Raw genomic sequence first — 21990 nt, 5'->3', positions numbered from 1 at the left:
GTATAAAAACAGACATTTTTTCCCCACAAATCATAGGTTTAAAAACGCACAACTAAGCCAAAAAATCATAAATTTTAATTCGGAAAGCTGTTCTATGCTAATTTTTAAACGATTAACAAATCTGCATACTCAGTTTTTAAATTTCAAAAATTCAATTTTATGTCAAATTTTGGCAATTTTAATGATGTAACCCCTTATAAAATTTTCAATTTTCGGAAAAATTTCAGAAATTTATTTTTCGATACGACGTGGCTAGATCGACTCAGCTTTTGATGCTGATCAAGAATATATATGGTTTGTAGGGTCGGAAATGATTCCTTCACAGCTTTACAAGCTCCTGAATTAAATTATACCCAGCAAAAAGGTATAAAAACAGACCAATTTTTTTTTAAAATCTAAGTTTTTCGGACACCATAATTAAGCCGAAATTGCATTAATTTTAATTCGGAAAGCTTTTCGGTGCTAGTTTTTATTGCACTATTAAATCAGCATACTGCGTTTGTTGATGCTGTTGTTAGTTTTTGACAAAAATTATAAAACCTTGCAAAATGGTATAAAAACAGACAATTTTGTCCAAAAATCATACCTTTTGAAAACGCATAACTAAACCAAAAATTCATAAATTTTAATTCGGAAAGCTGTTCTATGCTAATTTTTAAACGATTAACAAATCTGCATACTCAGTTTTGAAATTTCAAAAATTCAATTTTATGTCAAATTTTGGCAATTTTAATGATGTAAACCCTTATAAAATTTTCAATTTTCGGAAAATTTTCAGAAATTTATTTTTCGATACGACGTGGCTAGATCGACTCAGCTTTTGATGCTGATCAAGAATATATATGGTTTGCAGGGTCGGAAATGATTCCTTCACAGGTTTACAAGCTCCTGAATTAAATTATACCCAACAAAAAGGTATAAAAACAGACCAATTTTTTTTTAAAATCTAAGTTTTTCGGACACCATAATTAAGCCGAAATTGCATTAATTTTAATTCGGAAAGCTTTTCGGTGCTAGTTTTTATTGCACTATTAAATCAGCATACTGCGTTTGTTGATGCTGTTGTTAGTTTTTGACAAAAATTATAAAACCTTGCAAAAAGGTATAAAAACAGACAATTTTGTCCAAAAATCATAGCTTTTGAAAACGCATAACTTAACCAAAAATTCATAAATTTTAATTCGGAAAGCTGTTCTATGCTAATTTTTAAACGATTAACAAATCTGCATACTCAGTTTTCAAATTTCAAAAATTCAATTTTATGTCAAATTTTGGCAATTTTAATGATGTAAACCCTTATAAAATTTTCAATTTTCGGAAAAATTTCAGAAATTTATTTTTCGATCGACATGGCTAGATCGACTCAGCTTTTGATGCTGATCAAGAATATATATGGTTTGTAGGGTCGGAAATGATTCCTTCACTGCTTTACAAGCTCCTGAATTAAATTATACCCAGCAAAAAGGTATAAAAACAGACCAATTTTTTTTTAAAATCTAAGTTTTTCGGACACCATAATTAAGCCGAAATTGCATTAATTTTAATTCGGAAAGCTTTTCGGTGCTAGTTTTTATTGCACTATTAAATCAGCATACTGCGTTTGTTGATGCTGTTGTTAGTTTTTGACAAAAATTATAAAACCTTGCAAAAAGGTATAAAAACAGACAATTTTGTCCAAAAATCATAGCTTTTGAAAACGCATAACTTAACCAAAAATTCATAAATTTTAATTCGGAAAGCTGTTCTATGCTAATTTTTAAACGATTAACAAATCTGCATACTCAGTTTTCAAATTTCAAAAATTCAATTTTATGTCAAATTTTGGCAATTTTAATGATGTAACCCCTTATAAAATTTTCAATTTTCGGAAAAATTTCAGAAATTTATTTTTCGACAGGACGTGGCTAGATCGACTCAGCTTTTGATGCTGATCAAGAATATATATGGTTTGTAGGGTCGGAAATGATTCCTTCACTGCTTTACAAGCTCCTGAATTAAATTATACCCAGCAAAAAGGTATAAAAACAGACCAATTTTTTTAAAAATCTAAGTTTTTCGGACACCATAATTAAGCCGAAATTGCATTAATTTTAATTCGGAAAGCTTTTCTGTGCTAGTTTTTATTGCACTATTAAATCAGCATACTGCGTTTGTTGATTCTATTGTTAGTTTCTGTCAGAAATTATAAAACCCTGCAAAAAGGTATAAAAACAGACAATTTTTTCCCCAAAAATCATAGCTTTTAAAAACGCATAACTAAACCAAAAATTCATCAATTTTAATTCGGAAAGCTGTTCTATGCTAATTTTTAAACGATTAACAAATCTGCATACTCAGTTTTCAAATTTCAAAAATTCAATTTTATGTCAAATTTTGGCAATTTTAATGATGTAACCCCTTATAAAATTTTCAATTTTCGGAAAAATTTCAGAAATTTATTTTTCGATACGACGTGGCTAGATCGACTCAGCTTTTGATGCTGATCAAGAATATATATGGTTTGTAGGGTCGGAAATGATTCCTTCACAGCTTTACAAGCTCCTGAATTAAATTATACCCAACAAAAAGGTATAAAAACAGACCAATTTTTTTTTTAAATCTAAGTTTTTCGGACACCACAATTAAGCCGAAATTGCATTAATTTTAATTCGGAAAGCTTTTCGGTGCTAGTTTTTATTGCACTATTAAATCAGCATACTGCGTTTGTTGATGCTGTTGTTAGTTTTTGACAAAAATTATAAAACCTTGCAAAATGGTATAAGAACAGACAATTTTGTCCAAAAATCATACCTTTTGAAAACGCATAACTAAACCAAAAATTCATAAATTTTAATTCGGAAAGCTGTTCTATGCTAATTTTTAAACGATTAACAAATCTGCATACTCAGTTTTCAAATTTCAAAAATTCAATTTTATGTCAAATTTTGGCAATTTTAATGATGTAACCCCTTATAAAATTTTCAATTTTCGGAAAAATTTCAGAAATTTATTTTTCGATACGACGTGGCTAGATCGACTCAGCTTTTGATGCTGATCAAGAATATATATGGTTTGTAGGGTCGGAAATGATTCCTTCACAGGTTTACAAGCTCCTGAATTAAATTATACCCAACAAAAAGGTATAAAAACAGACCAATTTTTTTTTAAAATCTAAGTTTTTCGGACACCATAATTAAGCCGAAATTGCATTAATTTTAATTCGGAAGCTTTTCGGTGCTAGTTTTTATTGCACTATTAAATCAGCATACTGCGTTTGTTGATGCTGTTGTTAGTTTTTGACAAAAATTATAAAACCTTGCAAAATGGTACAAAAACAGACAATTTTGTCCAAAAATCATACCTTTTAAAAACGCATAACTAAGCCAAAAAATCATTAATTTTAATTCGGAAAGCTGTTCTATGCTAATTTTTAAACGATTAACAAATATGCATACTCAGTTTTCAAATTTCAAAAATTCAATTTTATGTCAAATTTTGGCAATTTTAATGATGTAACCCCTTATAAAATTTTCAATTATCGGAAAAATTTCAGAAATTTATTTTTCGACAGGACATGGCTAGATCGACTCAGCTTTTGATGCTGATCAAGAATATATATGGTTTGTAGGGTCGGAAATGATTTCTTCACAGCTTTGCAAGCTCCTGAATTAAATTATACCCAGCAAAAAGGTATAAAAACAGAAAAATTTTTTAAAAATCGAAGTTTTTCGGACACCATAATTAAGCCGAAATTGCATTAATTTTAATTCGGAAAGCTTTTTGGTGCTAGTTTTTATTGCACTATTAAAGCAGCATACTGCAAAACAAAAAACTCTTTGAAGCTAACTTTGTGTCAGGAAGTAAAGGCTTCACTTTGGAAATCCCACTGATGCGATAGTGCACATGCGTGGAAATTGCGAAAAATAATTGCCAAGACCATTGGCAATTGCCTTTAATTGAGCGAAAGTTGGCCAAAACATTGCAGGTTTCTCTTATCGGAATTTAGTTCCAGAGAAAGGACCTTTTGGTATCAAATATTCCCATTAAAGCAAAGTTTTGAGGGCTATAAAAATATTGCACTTCCATAATGTTATATTGCATCACTTTCAGTGATTCTGACCAGCATATGGGGTCAGTCACCGAGTATTTATGCCTAAAAGTAGGCCAAACTATTTTCTTTTTATTTATAGATATAGAATGGGAATCTACTCTTAGATCCAACTTCATACCTTCCATAATTATTTAAAACATACGTTACAGAACTGGCCAACACTGCGGCTTTTTTATTCACAAAAACAAGATGGAATGGATGATATCAAATCTTAAAGCTTACACTAACTAGGCAGAGGAGTACAATAGCAATAGAAGAATTCTTAACAACAAAGAAAAACAGGCGAATAACAAGGAATTTGAACTGGTTCTTTTCGAACTTGGGACAATCAATCGTCTTTGGTTTTTCGAGCTTCACTTCCTCTCGATGTTCTTGAGAGGCACCATCTGCTCGGGATCATCGGGATAGACACTATTCTGGCGCTGCTTGCGACCGGCGCACTGACTGAACCAAGTGTCACCCTTGCCAAAGTTCTCACCGTCCTCAATGGACTCAGGCATGGGCTGATTCATAGTCTCCGGCAGGAACATCACCCAGAAGCCTGACAGCAGAGCCACCATGCCAAAGAGCACGGCGGGAATCTTGGGATCGAATGAGTCCAGCAGCGAGATGAGGGGCGTAAGGGCTCCGGACAGACGGGCACACATGGATCCCAGGCCCATGGCCGAATTCCGGACCACGGTGGGAAACAGCTCCGCCGAGTAATTGTAGATCACAGCAAAGGATCCGGCAATGAGGAGCTTGCCCGCCATCACCACTGCCGTGGAGGTGCTGCTTCCTTGGGCAATGAAGGCGGCCACAATGCAGCACAGACCGCCACCCAGCATCAGGGTGGAGGTGATCGAACGACGACCCAGGCGATCCAGCACAAACACAATGGTTATGTAGCTGGGGAACTCCACCAGGCCCATGATGAACAGGATCAGGTAGGGATTGCCGTGCAGCTTGCCGGAACTCAGCGAGAGACCATAGTAAACCAGGGAGTTGGCAAACCAGCAGAGGCACACGTTCAGGGTCTTCATCCGGAGATTTGGGGTTCGGAAGAGATCACTCAGTCCGGCGCTGCTCTTCTCCTGCGTCGCTGCCTGCTGTTTGGCCTTCTGCACATAGTACTCCTTGTCCACCGGTATGCCTGAGCCATTGATCCTCAAGCCCTTTGCCACAATGTCCACTGCCTCGGCGGCACGACCCTGCATCCACAGCCAGCGTGGAGATTCGTCGAGCCACCACCAGTGGCCCAGGAACAGGCAGCCGTGCAGTCCATAGATCACCTGAAGCAGCTGCCGATCATGGATGATGGCTCCCCAGCCGGCCACCAGCATAATGCCACCAGCAAAGACAGCCTGCAGGAGATCAGGAAAAGTCATTAACGTGTTTCAGTAGGATACAATCTCGCTCCCTCTCACCTGGAAGGTAATGCCGCACACTGTCCGTTTGCTGGGTCCCACCAGCTCCATGGTCAGCACAAAACCGCAGATATAGGCACCCGCAGATCCCACAATTCCCAACAGGTAGCGTGCCACCATAAATGAGAAATACTCCGGAATGAAGGCCACTCCCACGCCGATGATCAGCTGGATGAGAGCCGACCAGCAGAACACCGTTTTGCGACCCACTTTATCGGCCAGTCCGCCAAGGGTGACGGCACCCGTGAACACGCCCAGCATGAACACGGTCTGGACAATGGCCCCCATCCAACGGCGTTCGCACACAAAGTTCCAGTCGATGGTGCGTGAGGTTTTGTAGTACGTCGTGTCGTATACGTAACTTGTGCATGCCACCGTTGCATTGGTGCCCGGTGCACTTGGATCGAACATGCGGCAGGAGTCGAGCTCTCCGTTGGGATTCAACGGTATGGCAGCCAGTATAGCACTCGAGTTCCATGGCGTCATCGATAGACTGCTGTTGTCCACGTTCTCAATGAAACAGCGGTGCTCCGGGACGGCAGCCACGGTGACCAGCGAGAGCATGTGCATGCCAGCGGTGAGGCCGGAGAGTACCTGCAGGAAAAATTGCAGGAATTGGTACTTGCCAAATTCCCCTGGAAAGGTAAGAGATTATAAGGATTATTAATTTTGTATACAAATGTTTAATCATAGCATTTAAATCAGGCACAAAAAAGGCGATAAAAAACAGCAAAGGAGCGAGGAAATTATCTACATTTTGATCAACACACATAATTTGTTGTTTCAATCTTCAGAGAGAGAGACTGGATCTTGGTTAAGTAAAATGGACAATTTTTTCATTGAAATTTATGTTATTTTGTATTTATGAAATCTAGATTAATATATTCTTTTAAAAACAAACATGATTTGTTACTACAATCTTCAGAGAGAAACAAGACTTCGAGTTAGCTCGTCCATTTTTCATTTGATTTTATATTTTCTCGGCAATTTTATACACCATTTAATACAGCAATTTTAATGTTTAAATAGTAAACAATTATAGAAATATATTTATGAAACCAACTCAGCTAAAGTAATACAAACAAAAAAAAAAACACCCCACTTTTATGCAGATGAGATGGACACTTTATGGTGTGCCTCCGGCATTGTCGTCACTCGAAAGGCTATGCAATTAAATCAAGCGGAATTTATTCAATTCGATTTCAATTGAAACGCATACAAATGCCCCACAAATATTTGCCCACACTTTGGTTTTGGTTTAGTTTCAGTGGCTTGGATGTCTTGGCGGAGAATGAGAATGCATTGAATCGATTATGACTTCGATCGCGATCGTGTTTGATAGAGGGCATCGAGGGGCTGTGTAAATTTCTATCGGCTTGGCCGTTGGTTGTGTAGCCTAGATACGCGGTTTTGACACATGAACGGTCCAATGTTCAATCAGCCATTTCAATTGATTTGTGGGTTACGTTTATTGATCGTTTAGGCGATGCGATGGGATGCGATGCTTTCGCCTTCAAACGGAAAGTTACGTATACGCCCCGTCTGAGAGTTAAGTTACGTTACACACTCGTCGGAGAATTTTAAGTTTTCCAGAGAATAATTGAAATGATTGGCCCCGGGGAGTGTAAAATTATGTCATCGAGAGTGTAAACCAAAGGGGTGGCCTGTCTTAATTAATCTCAATTTTCGAAATTTTATCACAAACTTTAATTAAATTCAATTACTCCCCCCAATATACATAATAAGTGTTTAATTGCCGCGACAAGGTTTGACAATCGATGGAGGGGTGAAATCATTTTGATAACCAGCAAAAACCCGGCATAGTAAATTCTCATATCATCAAATCATAACGGATTATCAGAGGCTATATACAATATATATCAGCGCCATTGTTTTTGGATTGAATTTATGACATTCTAGGCTTATTATGGTTGCCAAGTGCCCCTTGAATGTGACATTTGTTTTGGCTCTCATTGATTGTTTGCGGTACTCTTTAAGAGCCCAGTTAACACACAGGTATAATGATGTATTAATACTTACTAAGATAAACATATAGGACAGACTCTGGGCGTGATATAGAGGTGATAAGTGATTCTGATAAGGCAATGGAATATGGCTCTAACAAAATGCCCAATAATCATACAAAATGGGATATTCATTTCTATTCTATTTAATTTCTATTGAAAAGCAAGAGCTTATTTAACTTTTTGTTATTCTGGGTCTTGAAATCCAATATAGTCTACGTTGAGGTAGATCAGGGTTTTATACTACCGGATTCTACTTAAACTTTAACTAGCTACAACCAATATTTTCACTTCCATCGCATATAGAATTATATATAGTGAAGGCCGTTTCAGTTTTGTTCTAACCCACACACGTGGAAGTACTTTGAAAGTCGTTCATATATAGTAACCTTCTTTTGGCCAGAAAGTCACGAATTCCGCGCTATAACACGCCTCCAAATTCGAAGTAATTAGAGCTACTTGTCCGCCAAAGAGGCCTTCAACAAAAGTAAACACACCTGAGAGAGCGACATGTGAACTTTGAGGGGGAAGGGAACTGAATCACAAAACCAGTTTGTGTTTTTTGCATTTCACAAACACAGCTTTGGGTTGTGCGAATGAATGTATAAATAAATAATCAGATTAATACATTAAAAAAAGCCTCTAATACGTTTATTACTCCCTCTCGGCATCTCTCTTTCACTTTTTTTTTTTGAGCAGACACACTTTAAGTTTTCTAGACTGCTAAATGAAAAACCAGTCTCAGATTAATTCCCGTGAAAAGTGGTGCAAAAATTGTACCTGTACAACTCAGGTGAAAGAAGATGCATAGAAGATCAACAGGTGAGTTGATTAGATTTAAATTATGGAATTTTTTGTGTCTAATCTATGACAGCTCAAACAGTAGCCGAAAGATAATGGGTTGATGAAATATTTAAGTTCTTAAAAAGATTAAAATAAAGGATTAGGAATTTTATTTAATTTCTTTAAGCTTATTTTATTTATTTCTTCCCATTTTCCTCTGACTGAATGTCATTTAAGATGCATTAAATCAGCCAACTTCGTGTTACCATGTAACTATAATATTTATCATTAAGACGAGCGTTAGTGCCCGCTCTCTAAGCTTTCCCACAATTGTTATTAACTGTTTTACATAAAAATATAAAATATAACTTATCTCTGCCTTTAGTTAAGTGCAGTGCATAAACCGCAGACTTCTACTGCACTGTAAATTAAAGTGAAAATTCACCTAGGGATCCCAAGATCTTTATGACAGGGCCCACCTTAGAGTCTTGTGACAAAAGCAACCTGCAATCCCACGTCGCTCCCCTAATTCAGCCATGTTTACTTGTTGGTTTTAGCGTCACTGTGCTAAAGTCGGCCAAGAAGGTTCAACAAGTGTCAGCCAGTCTCAAAAACTTGAAAAAATAAAAATTAAGGCTGTTCCCCCACGCGATTGTACATATATCAAGAATATAATGAAGCTTATCGGAATAGGTTTGGAAATCAATGTAAGAATATCTATGCAATTAAAAATGAAAAGTTTTTATACTCAATGAACCTTAAGAGATTTTTAAGTGACTAAATAAGATAATAGGTTCTCTAGGAATAATCTATAAAAGTAATGATAACCCTTTAATTACAAATTAAAAATCAGAAAGAAAGAAATTAAGAATCAGAAATTATTTGGAAATTTTTTCTATTTAAGATTCAGCTTAAAGCCAAAACAATTCTAATCCCAATCCACTGAGAGACATTGTTTAGAGATCAAAAGGTCAGCATTGACTCTGTCCAGCTGTCATAGATGTCTATCATTTGTCGAGGCCTTGGGGAGTTATTAAATTGAAAAAGCAAAAATAGTAGTTGTAATTAAAACTGTATTAGAGGCGTCGGCTTCCTTTGAATGCGTGACAGACACTTGCAGATTAAAAACGAAAAATTTAATTAGGAACTTTGAATGCAGAACAAAACGTCCGTCGTCGTCACACCGCTGTCGGCTAAATCAAATATTCAAAGCGAATTATCCATTATCCGCCCAGTGGCAGCTGCCGCCTGGCCTGGCCTGGGACAAGTTTTTCAGCACTGATAAGAGCTCTCAAAATGATAAGAGTAACCCGGGCCCGGGGCGCCTCTTATCAGCTCGGGATGGAGACGCCTGGCAACGTAACGTAACGTAACAGCTGACCTCCCAAAACACCTCAACAACTCACCCAGTTTTCCCATGAGGTCCTCCAGCACATAATCCACGGCCATTGTTTATTGTTTTTTTACTACTATTATTTGTGATATATTCGAGGATGATAAATGGAGGAAGTTCTTGCGGTGCTGTCTGCTTTCAACAAATTCTCATCTTCCGGAGAAGTGGAGTAAACATGGACTTGAGCACTGATAGTTGCGAATCGCGAAGACGCCGAGACAGACAACGTGCTCGAAAGGAAAACCCGCGGACGGTGCGCTCGATCAGCTTTCAACTCTTCCGACCGCCGGCAGCATTTGAACTGGCAAAAAGCTAACTGCGAACTGTGCCGCTCACCGAGAAATCGAACCATGATGGAGCTCTGGAGCTGAATACTTGGCACACACTCACTCACACACACAGAGAGAAGCCTCCAAATGGCGATAAGGTCGCCGCTCAAAGCTCACATCCATATGTGTGTGGAGAGAGCTTCTGCGCCGCTTGTGGATCGCGGTTCTGAGTGGGTCACCTATGGTTGATGGATGGAAGAGTTGAGTACTCTTGGAGTACTTCCACATTGGATCAAACTTAAGCCTCACATTACCAATGAGCTTTCGAAAAAGTTTCAATTTGGTAAGCGTTCTTAGAAACGCATTAGAAATATGTAAAAAACAAGATCAAGTTTTTAAAAGACAAGATATCTACTAAAAAGAAAGTCAACTAATAGTATAAGGTAATAATAATAATTAATAAGTTAGCTTTTACTTTATAACCAACTTTTTGCTTTATATTATTAAATAAATAAATATTTACAAATCAATCAAAGACAAGCCATTTTTCAATCATTATAATAATTCAATTGTATCCATGCAATACATGGACATTCTAGAATTGAGTAAGTTTTAGAAGGAAGTGGCTGGTTTTAAGTACATAGTTTTTAAGTTCAACATTTTAATTGTAATGATTAGAAAAATAGTTTATTGCTAAGTAAACAACAATGCAGTTACCCATACATTAATCTCAATTTGTTAATCTTTTCTATGTTGGCTTTTATTAGGATACTAGCATATTAGGCTTAAGTAGTTTAAAAAATTAATATTTTCATGAATTTTTAACAGTTTTATAGTGTTACAATTTTGAAAAATATTGTGTTATTTTTTCAAATGTTTTATTTTTTATTACATATATATTAGATATATAACTTTTTAGAACTGCAAATTTTTTGTGTAAATCAAAGTTTTTCAAATATCATAACTAAGCCAAAAATGAAGAATATATATGATTTATAGGGTCGTAATTGACTGCTTCACTGGATTTTAAGCTGCTGACTGAAATTATAATACCTTGCAAGGGTATAATAATGTAGCAAAAGTTGGCGCCAATGTCATGGTCAGTACTGAAACTATCGCAACAAATCAATATAATATAAAATATATATAAAATATAATTCAAAAAGCTTCAAAACTTAGAGACTAGTTTGAATAGAAATGGAGAGACGGACGGTCAAGGCTAGATCGACTCAGCTGTTGATGAAGATAAAGAATAAGTATACTTTATATAGTCGAAAATATAAACTATAATACCCTGAAATTATATGAAAATATATCATGCGATAAGCCTTTCAAGTTCATAAATACATACAACATGTAGTAAGTTAGTTAAATGTCATGCAAAACAAATATATAAACTAGACTAAAAGGTTTCATAGCTTTCAAAGCCGACACACATAAATCGGGACTCAAAAAATATAGTTAACAAAATTAAATAATAATTCAAAGATATTATATAAAGCAATCCCCAAGTAATACCAAATTTTGTGTGAAGAAAACATGTCAGGGGAACCAATGTCTTTCCTATACCTGGATATGCTGGCCCATATTCTATTTCGTGATATAGAGGAAATGGCAATGGATTTCGAAACCAAGAGTCAGTTTTGTAGAGAACAAGAGCAGAAGTGCTTAGACAATGCCATAAATGTTAGCTTTCCTTTGATCTAAAATGTTTAAACATTTTATGTTAATAACTCTTTTGTAATTACCAGGTCCTCTCAGTGCACCAGCTTGTGAACTCACTAAACTGCAGCATGCTAAGGCTGGAAATGGACCTAAATGAGAACGAGGCCAACCTGCTGCAGGCGGAGACAACTGTCTCCCGACTGGAGAGGAATTGCCAAAGACATCCCGAGAACCCATCATCTCGTGTTTATCCTTTGGCTCGTGCCACCTACGAGGACCTTCTCGTACAGCTTTTGGCCACCGAAAAAACAGCTGCTCAGTGCAACAGCATAAGGAGCGAACTTGAGGCGTTCCATCAGGAGGTTGTAGAGAAACTAGCCCCTAGGAGTTTGGTATGAAATTCGAAACCAAATCTTAACAATATATTTAACTGATGCTTTCGCAGATAACCCAGATCATAAACTACCACACTACCATCATGGAGTCAATGGAGAAACAGATCAACCAATTCGAGTCACAGATTAATCAAGTGCAAGATGAGTTTAAAAGACTGGTTAAGGACAAGGAAGCCAAGAAAAGCACTGCCAATTGCCCCTGCCCACTGATTGATTGTGATGAGCCAATGGACATTCCATAAATATTCATAACTCAAGGCATGTAATCTGACGTTTGGTAACACAATATATATCCATATATTCTAAATGCATACAATGCTGCAAGTTTAACTTTGTTCTTAAGATTAGGTCTGGTTTTCTGGGCTTCTGAGGGCCTCTATTCTAGTTGTTGGCATCCCGGAAGAAGAGCACATCGTCGGCTATGATGCTGGTGCTGGTCTTTTGATTTCCCTGCTGGTCGGTAATCTCTCCATAGGTGATCTTTCCCTGCACCATGGTGCGCTGACCCTTCTTCAGGTATTCCAGCACGGTGTCCCGGAGGTTGGGCTTGAACACCACCACGCGATGCCAGTCCGTTCGCTGGGCCCAGTCACCATTTTCGTATCTGTAAGAGGGAAGTTGTTAAAAGTAGTTCAATATTGCTTGAACTAAAAAGGAAGTGCTCTTAAGCTAATTGTTGAATTTAATTTAAATATAACAAGTCTATGGCCCTTTTGTATGCTCACTGTTTATAGTTGTAACCGCGATTGTCCTTCCTTTGATATTTTCTTTTGAGGGCTATGACTTCGCCTGGCTGTAATTATGACCGTGACTGTGATGCCTGGGACACTTTATTTCCTTAACTTAATGACATAACTGTAGTATTCAAAGCCTTAATTTTGATCTATTATAAATCCTTTGTCCGCTACTGTAATGCCTTGGAAAACTTGATCAACGCTATAGCTTCGACCGCGACTGTGTTGCCTCCTTGGAGATTTCGTTTCAAGTTCAATTGCGAACACATGCTGCGCCGCACGCACACACGCATATGTACTTACTTGTAGTTGGTGTGTGTGGCGACGGAGAACGTGACCACCGGATGCTCCTGGGAACCGCGCAATTGCGGATCGGCCCCAACGCGCCCCAAAATGGTTACGGTGTTGACCGCTGCGTGGATTAAGGCAAACATAAAATAGTTAACACAAAGATAACAACAATGCTCAGCGTACTACGCACTTTTTTCAATTTTGGCGGGCGCCGCCGCCGTCGTGGTCGTTACAGTGCGTGCCGGCAAATTTCGCAAGCCGCTCAGCAAGGGCAGAAGCTGAAATGCGACATATATTTATTGACTTAGCCTTTACGGTAGGATTTCCACGCCTACTTACCATGCGCTTGGATTGTTGCATCATTATTTTAACAATAGTTTTTCCGGCAGCAACCAAAATTAAAAACTTGATCTTTGAACAGCTGATTAGTAGTGCAGCGAAATACCAAAACCGCGAGAACAATAGATGAGTTTTTACTTCACTGCAACTGGTCACACTAAGATTTTTGGCGGTTCAAAAACCATAATAATCCTTATAAAAAACATATAAAACTCATGAAAATGCGCTGCTAAACAGTTCTTGTATTTTCTTATTTCAAATACAATATTTAATTCATTAATATTATTTTTTATTCTTATTCGTTATATCAGTGCTACCAGGCGTAGACTCAAACTGGCTCTCTCTATTGGATTTTTATGATACTTTTATTCTTGTTACACATAACAAACACTAGGTGGAGCGGTAACTGTTCATATGTACGTTTAAACGTTGGTTTTATGAGGGCGCAACTGGGCATAAGCATTTTTCATTACTATTTTTCTATTCTAAAAAATATGGCTTTTGATTGCTTTTTCTTTTTACTTTTTGTACAAAGGAACATTTAAATTTGTATTTGAATTGATTAAATAACTCATTTTATTTCCAATAATTTATAATACTTTAATAAATAGTGTTTCCCAATAAACCAATAGGTAATGAAAAATTCGAATCAACATTTTAAACTAAAATCTTGAACTTAAAAAATCATATTATTTCCGCCCAATGCTATATTCAATGTAAAGTATTAACTTGAGCTATTAAATTAATAGTAACACTAATTTGAACAACAATAACCTATAAACAAAGAGATTGTTAGTATTCAATGAGGAAACGAAAGGCAAACGGCCAACGAGAGTCGCAGCAGCTGGCTAAGAGATTACAATTTTACAACCTTAAACAGGATATGAGCCCGACGAGTTGTATTCGCTTCGTACGAAGCCGAACTTGTCGGCCATGAGTACTCATCATCATAGCTTTTTTCAAAAATTAGTTCTCGGAAAGACAAGTGTCTATTAGTTCGGTGCCAATAAAAAGCTATAGAACCAAAGAGGCGTCCCCAAAACAGAGCGGAAGAACAGAATTATAGATTTTTATAATCATTCATTGCTCTGGAAATGAAGGTGCAACAACAACTGCAACTGCAGCAGCAACAATAAAAGCTTCTCGGCAACTCTCAGCTTTGCATTGAAATTCACTTCGGGCGATGACGACAGTCTTCGTATATATCGTATATATTTTCAGCCAAAGTCTCGGAACTGAGCTGTATGTCATCTCCATCGAGAGATTCTGGGTAACCAGCTCAGTCAGCTGATAGTTATTCCACGATATTCACTATATAACCACTATATAATGAGTGAATTTTTTCAATTGTACTTTCAGTTTTCAAAAGGAATAATAATTGTTATATTATATATGTAATATACATATAATTATAATATATTCATTGATTAGATGTATTTGTTTGGGAAAGTATAAAGAGAAAGTATTATGGTTAAGAAACGAATCTCATAAGACTCATTTTCTCAATGTCCTGTTAAGACTAACTAGGGACTTATGTACATAAACAGGAAAAGATAATAATATATAAAGAACAAAAAAAGAAACAATTTTGCCTCAATAAAGTTCATATATAAAATATTGTAATTTCGATTTAATTGTGTTATTCATTTACTTAATATTTTTATACTTTTAATATTCTATTATACTCAAAAATTGATACTGAGCTATGTATGAAGATTTTTCTTTTGAAAACCCCTTCCTTAAGGAAAGTGTTCTAAATTTTTAAATCTATAATTTTTTTATAAAATTGTATTTACAAATAAAAGATAAATCTTTAAAAGCTTTTTAAAAGACCCTTAACAGACCCCAAAACACCCACTATACCCAAAAAATATCATGGCTTTTATTCGTATATATTTCAGTTACAGTTTTTCCGAGTATTTTTCCGAAAACCCACAAAATCAACCCCAAAAGAAACCTTTCGGCCTTCCCCGAAAGATCTTTTTTGCCAAGCAGCCAACCCGTCAGTCCGTTCGTCCATCCATCCATCCGTATCCGTATCTATATCTGCAGCCGTAGTCGCAGTAGAGCATTGTGATTCCGTCGATGAAATCCAGTGCGCGTGTTGCTGCGACTCTATATAAATATAAAAATCGTATATGTACGGGCAAACTCGTATATGTTTTCTGCCCTGGCACAGTATCTTTGCGTGTGTGTGAGCCCCTCGTATCTGTATCTGTATCTGTATCTGTATCTGCTGTATGGGGCTCCGGCTCTGAGCGCTCCGCTGCGATACGAACAAACGAACCCAGCGAACGAACGAACGAACGTCCCAAATGTCGACGTTTTGCTGGTGCTGTTGCTGCTTTTTCTATATATTTTCAGATTGTATGGCAAACGAATGGGGCGACGGTTGCGAGGCGGAGGAACTGAAGTGGTTGCTGTTGCCGTTGATGATGTTGCCTGTTGTTGGCCCGGCCTGGCCCGGCCTGGCTGACTGGGCTTGTCGAGGACGTTCGCTAGCTGGCTGGCTAACTGACTGTGGCCGGGTTCGATGGGATGGCTTGTGCTCGGTGCTTGGTGCTTGGTGCTTGGTGCTTGGTGCTTGGTACTCGGTGCTGTGTGCGTTTGCGTGCCAAAAAGCGAGCGATGGTAAGAAAAATATTCATATGTGCGCCGCCTTTATAGTGAAACTATAAACGGCAACCAGTATTCCCGGCCAATTGCAATGCGGCGAGACTGCGCAAAAGGAGACCAGCTCGGTCTTGGCAAAAAGGACTTTCATAAGCAAGGACTAATCTTGAAGGGGTTAAAAGTTATTTTGGAAAATACAAATTCTTATGAGCATATCTACTGATTTGTAGAAGCTAAATCTTGGTTCATCGTAACGTTTTCCCATTAAATCTTATTCACAAATTTGTATTTACTTTAAAAAATTTAAATGACAAGCAAAAATTATAAAACAAAACTTTCTTCTGAGAGGATATTTCAATGATATGACATTCTAAAAGGTAATACTAAACTTAATGGTAACGTTGTCGTAACCCGATTCTGAGAAATAAACTTATACTTCGTGAATTTTAACATCTTAATAGTGTCTATTTAATAAACCCAGAATATTGATTAAATCTATATTTAACTTTGGTTTGGAAATCAATAAGGGATTGTTTCTCAATTGGATTGTTTCTCATAATTGAGAGTTAAGTCCTAACTAAATAGCTTTCGTTAATATGGTTCACCTTAACAGTAACTGACAGTTAAGTAAGTGAGGCTTAACTAGACATTGAATAACTGGACCTTATCTAAAATGTGAAAATTAATTACCTTTTTTTATAAATACAATTATTTTTAACTACTAAAGAAATACATAAATTTGGAAAAACTAATGGTAATTTTTAATTTTAATAATAACTGACAGTTATGCAACTTGCCCCTTTAACTAGACATTGAGAAACTTGAACTTAGCTAAACATTAATTAATTGTAAACAGTATTTTAAGTAATATACAGATCTTACTAATATTGACCCCATATAAACCCCTATATCGATGTCCTATAAAAAACCTCTAGCTTTTCCCATTGCTAACCCTATGTGGGCCTCCAATTGACCAACTCTTGGGTAACTTCTCTTTCTTGAACCGAAACCCCCTCAAGTCAGGACCCATTTTTGAAACTGGCAACCCCTTGGAGCAACCCCAAAAGCGCGTCTACGCCTCGAACTGCATCGCGAGCTGACTGCGCACAAAATTTAACCAGAAAATTTAACAGAGCAGCAGAAACTGAGGCCCAAAAAACGAACGAACGGCTCCGCATTAAAGTTTATTTCGAAACCGAGTCGCAGGCAGAGCAGAAAGCAGCGCACAGAAAGGAAAACACACACCGACACACACACACACGAGGGAAAAGAAAAAGAAAATGAACACAAAAAAAAAATCCAAGTAAAATTACGACAAGGCAAAGAGCCAAGAGATGGGAATGGGGACCCAGTCGGGGGAATGGGGTTGACTGGTGGACGGATGGTGGCTGGTTGGAAAGGGGGGAAAACGCTGAAAGAAAACAAGAAACTCCAGAGAGTGGAAGGGGGTGGGGAAACCAAGGGGAAACAGCCACACCAACCAGCCGGTGTGTGTGTGTGTGTGTGTGTGTGTGTGCGGTGGGGCGAAGGTGAAGCATGCGATGGCGTTGGTTGGCCTGCCTCGACTCGACTCGACGCGACGCGACTCGGATCGGCTCGGCCTGGCTTTGGCTCTGGCCTGGATAGCTTCCATAGCTTGGCTGACTTGGCTTGGCTCCGCACCACAGGCAAGTCGGCGACGCTGATGGAAAATAAGAAGAAAAACAAGAAATAATGATAGGGGAGAGTGACACGACCATGGGATACCTTGTAATGCAGAAAAATCTTGGAGCTAAAAACAGCTCTAAGTGTTAGATACTTTTGAGATGCATTTAGAAGGTTTATTTATATAATAAATGGATTTTAAATTAATCCCTTACAATTCTACAAAACAGTTTAGTATATTATTATATAATTTGTATTTTCCAGCTTACTTAAAAATGAAACATTTAGCAGCTTTAAAACCACTTTAAGTGCTTGACACTTTTGAGAACTGTTTTTAAATTAGGATTAATTTTTTGTAAGCCTTATTTATATATAAAGTGAGTTTTAAATTAATCCCTTTAAATTTAAACATTTTATTTTATTATTATATCATTTTTATGTATTTGCTTAATTTTTAATAGCTTAAACATTTTTTTTACTGGATTGCTTAAAATTTTTCATAAAGCTTGATAAATATGGTAAAGAAAACTATACCATATCTTCAAATATAGATCTAACATTTATAGTTCGTCATATCCATAGCCCTTATTCTCTTTTCTAGATCTTCAAATTTAGATCTATCTTTTATAGTTCCCTATATCCATATCCGTTATTCTCTCTGTTCTATGAAATTGCCTGAATGCAATATACTATATACCCTGATACTCTCCAAATGGCGGGTATAAAAAATATATATATAACCAGCAAATGAACGAACCAACGAACCAGCGGCAGTCCCAACAAAAATGCTGAATAAAAGCACCAGCACCAACAGAAGCAACAACAACGAGGACGTTGCTGATGATGGCGACTCTTGCAACTGCAACCAGGCGGCACTCTAAGCACTGGGGGCCACCAGGCACCGCCAGACCTGGCCAAGAACAAGAATTTTCGATCTGCTTAATGCAAAAACACGCCGAAAGCCAAATACACTTGCTTAGCGATCGATGAAGGATCGTTTCATAGGAGATTATATAAGGAAGGAATAATTTATGAAATAAAATAATTAATAATGACTAAGTAATATATTTACCTAGGAAGGTATGATTATTATCATAGGAAATAGCAATTACTTAATTCATAATGTACTTATCTGAATATAGAGATATATTTTGGAAGAAAAATTCATTTTAATATAACTAAAAGAAATATATATATTTATTAAAAAATAGATATATTACAAAATCTATATATTAAATATAAAATTATAATTATATTCTAATAAATATATCGGAAACTTAACTCTAGAATATTCAAAATATCAAATTCAAATAGAAATTGATTTAAAATATTATAATAACAAGAGAAGGAAGCTGGTTTTCGGCTTGTATATGCTTGTATACCCTTGCAACTTGAAATTGATTTCCTGCAAGGGTTTAAATGATTGAGGTGTAATTATAAATATAATATAATAATTTAAATAATACTCCAATAAATATTTAGAAAATATATATGTATATCTAGAGTATTCCAAACAACAAAATCCAATAGAACATCGCCAGAGTTGGACTCATGGCCGTCACTGGTGCTCGCTGCTCCATCAGAGACATCGTCATCATCGTCGCACCGACTGCTCTGAGGTCTTTGCTGGCATGGAGACCGGACCCAGAACGAGAATGAGAATGATACCAAGACCCGAGACCGGGACTGAGAACAGAACAGAAACCCAGAGCTTAGCCGAGCGACGAACAACGAACAAACCAACCGACCCGACCCAACATTAAAGTTAAAGTAAAGTGGAATTTGTGCCCCAACCGGCGCTCAGGCCCCCACATTTCCTCCCGGGGACCACCGCTCCCCACCGAACCCTAGTTCTCCCTACCTTCCATCCTTCCTTTTCCCCCGGTGCCGCCTTTTGTAATCAGAATAAACGAAAATTCGCTTAAGCCTTGGTACAGTGGGTACAATTCGAGAGAAAAGAGAAACCATACTGATTAATGGAAAATTGTAAGATGATTAATAAATAGAATTTTAAAAATATTATAATATACAGAAGCATAAAATAAATATATAATTATTAATATAGTAAAGACATACATACATACAAACAAATTTATAATAATTAATGTAGTAAAGACGTATAACGTAATAAGTTAGAAGTTGGTTCTCTTTTATATATACACATTAATTTAAATCTCATATATAAACGTTTTCTATGAAATCTTATAAAAGTATTTCATTTAAAATTTAATTTAAATTACAAAATAATTTGTTTTTATACTTTTATTTATAGTAGTTTAATTAATATTGGTTAAGTCAATAGGTTTATATTCTTGATAAGCATCAATAGACGACTAAATATATCATTGGCTCCACACAAATAATAAGAAAATAGTAGAACATCAAAGTACGAAAACATCATAAGGTTTATGTTTTCATTTATATTAAGTTTTAAACTGAATGAAACCGAAACCTCTTACCATTGCTTAAATAACAAAAACAACACCTGGAGCTAAGAGACCCAATATGTTTCCATCTAAAATTTATTGATTATATTACTTTTATCTAATTAAACTTAATAATTCCTTTATTAAGCTCAATTTTATTCACTTAAAAACTCCATGAATTAAATGCAAATTATGAAATTTTAAGACGAGCTTAGATGACCGCATCTTAGCCTCAATTGACCGGCATTATTTATCCGTAATCCGCATCGACCCACTGTCCCCACTTTTTTTGGGCGGATATCTTGGGGCTGGGGCCGGGAGGATGGTGTGGTGCCGGTGGTGCTGAGGGCAGAGGCAAAACGCAAATGTCAAGACAAACGAACGAATGAGCGAAAGAGCGAACGAAACGAAACGAAACGAAACGTTAAGGAGTGGGCGGTGGGCGAACCAAAGTGCTGGGAGTGAGGGGGGTGGGGGGTTGAATGTTGGAGGGGCAGCAGTCAGACGAGAGTGCGAGTGGAGACCTAAAATATTCCCACCACACCTGCCCCCTCCCCTCCCCTCATTCTCGGGGCGATAAAGGAAATACCACACCGCTGTGACAACGCATTTCCCGCTGCATTGCCATCTAACCCACTCAACCCTCTGAATCTCCTTAAACCCCTAACCCAAGATCGAAGCCGATGTCTCCACTTCTACAACTGAGTCACAAGTGCAAAATAATAATAATAACAAATATTCCAAGAGTTAGAGATGCGGAGATCGAAGATTTGGATACCCTTAACGATCCTAATGATATGTATTCTATAACTATACATAAACTATAAGGATAGTATATTTACTTCTAGGTGATCGCAGTTTTGTAATAGGTCTCTGGTTCCATTACACATATTATTAACTACAATATTTTTAATATTTGGGATTTAAAAACAAAATAAATGTAAGCTATTTTTTCAACTCAAGATCAAATAAATAAAAATATAAATTTTGACTCCATTCAAAATCTCACAACTATTAGGAGGGGATACACAGAGTCTACAAACTTCGGTTTTTTTAAGTATGTTAAGGATATGGTATCTATTTTGCTCTAATTAATTTGTATAACCTCTATTAGAGGAAGGTCCTTATAGAAATTCTTAAAATATTTGATTCTCCTCTTTAAAAGAAATCATCATTTTATTCTATTTTAATCCTTAAGGTTTCTAAAAAGCTGTCTTCTTAAATTACTACAGATTACTTTTTATAAATAAATGGGAAATTTTGAAATATTGAACAGGAGTCTCAAGTCTATCTAGCAACGTTTTAATCTCGATTAATTGCATTTTTATTTCAAATCGAATTATATTATTTGTGTACCTTCAAGAAAATCTAAATTATATTTAGCCTAGGTATATTAAATCATTATTTTTTATTCAAATATCATAACTCACCCAAAAATGCATTAATTCCCATTCGCAAAGCTTTTTTATGCTAGTTTTTATCTGTATACTGCGTTTGAAAATTTAAAAAATAAACTTTTTGGCCAAATTTTTGGCAATTTTAATGATGTAACCTTATAAAGTTTTGGAAATTTTGAATAAATTTTTGAAATTTATTTTTCTTCTGCACATGGCTTAATTGTATCAGTTGTTGATGCTGATCAATATTATACATATGTATGTGATTTATGGAGTCGGAAATGACTCCTTCACAGCTTTACAAGCTTCTGACTATACCTATAATACCCTCGGAAGGGTATAGAAATAGGAGTTTAAATATCATTTCAAAAATAATCAAAACTAGTGTTAAGAAACTTTTAAAAGTATACATTTCAATATATTTAAATACGAAATAAGAATACGAACGAAATATAATATAAACTCTTTCATATAATACATTTTCTTTTCTCTTAAGTAGTTTTATATGTTTAAAATATACT

The 21990-nt window shown here is 36.4% G+C and overlaps 3 protein-coding genes and 1 long non-coding RNA gene across 5 annotated transcripts; 1 reads left to right on the top strand and 3 right to left on the bottom strand.

Moving 5' to 3' along the window:
- Positions 1–4233: 4233 nt before the first annotated feature.
- Positions 4234–10150, bottom strand: LOC110188273 (organic cation transporter protein). The gene is made up of 3 exons (XM_020957964.2): positions 9710–10150; positions 5497–6131; positions 4234–5433 (listed from the first exon to the last, which is right to left on the bottom strand). The coding sequence occupies exons 1-3, from the start codon at positions 9750–9752 to the stop codon at positions 4444–4446; spliced, it is 1668 nt and encodes a 555-aa protein (XP_020813623.2). The 5' UTR covers positions 9753–10150; the 3' UTR covers positions 4234–4443.
- Positions 10151–10860: 710 nt separating this feature from the next.
- On the top strand, positions 10861–12336 carry LOC110188375 (uncharacterized). Its single transcript, XM_020958090.2, has 3 exons — positions 10861–11651; positions 11717–12022; positions 12076–12336. The coding sequence occupies exons 1-3, from the start codon at positions 11505–11507 to the stop codon at positions 12265–12267; spliced, it is 645 nt and encodes a 214-aa protein (XP_020813749.2). The 5' UTR covers positions 10861–11504; the 3' UTR covers positions 12268–12336.
- Positions 12289–13581, bottom strand: mtSSB (mitochondrial single stranded DNA-binding protein). Of its 2 annotated transcripts, none has more exons than XM_020958091.2 (4): positions 13390–13581; positions 13241–13328; positions 13063–13171; positions 12289–12629 (listed from the first exon to the last, which is right to left on the bottom strand). In XM_020958091.2, exons 1-4 carry the CDS (start codon positions 13411–13413, stop codon positions 12407–12409), a joined length of 444 nt encoding a protein of 147 aa, XP_020813750.1. In that variant the 5' UTR covers positions 13414–13581; the 3' UTR covers positions 12289–12406. The 2 variants fall into 2 exon arrangements, with proteins under 2 accessions (XP_020813750.1, XP_086688063.1); XM_086831937.1 differs by lacking the exon at positions 12289–12629 and adding an exon at positions 12815–12991 and having other exon boundaries at positions 13390–13527.
- Positions 13582–15249: 1668 nt separating this feature from the next.
- Positions 15250–16761, bottom strand: LOC147643911 (uncharacterized). The gene is made up of 2 exons (XR_015271444.1): positions 16693–16761; positions 15250–15986 (listed from the first exon to the last, which is right to left on the bottom strand). It is a non-coding gene; the product is annotated as an uncharacterized LOC147643911 (long non-coding RNA).
- Between the last annotated feature and the right edge of the window lie 5229 nt (positions 16762–21990).

Source organism: Drosophila serrata, unplaced genomic scaffold (genome assembly GCF_035046125.1).
Source record: "Drosophila serrata isolate PLE 108 unplaced genomic scaffold, ASM3504612v1 contig_241, whole genome shotgun sequence".
Taxonomy (NCBI): domain Eukaryota; kingdom Metazoa; phylum Arthropoda; class Insecta; order Diptera; family Drosophilidae; genus Drosophila; species Drosophila serrata.
This window is presented reverse-complemented; position numbering and strand designations above follow the sequence as displayed.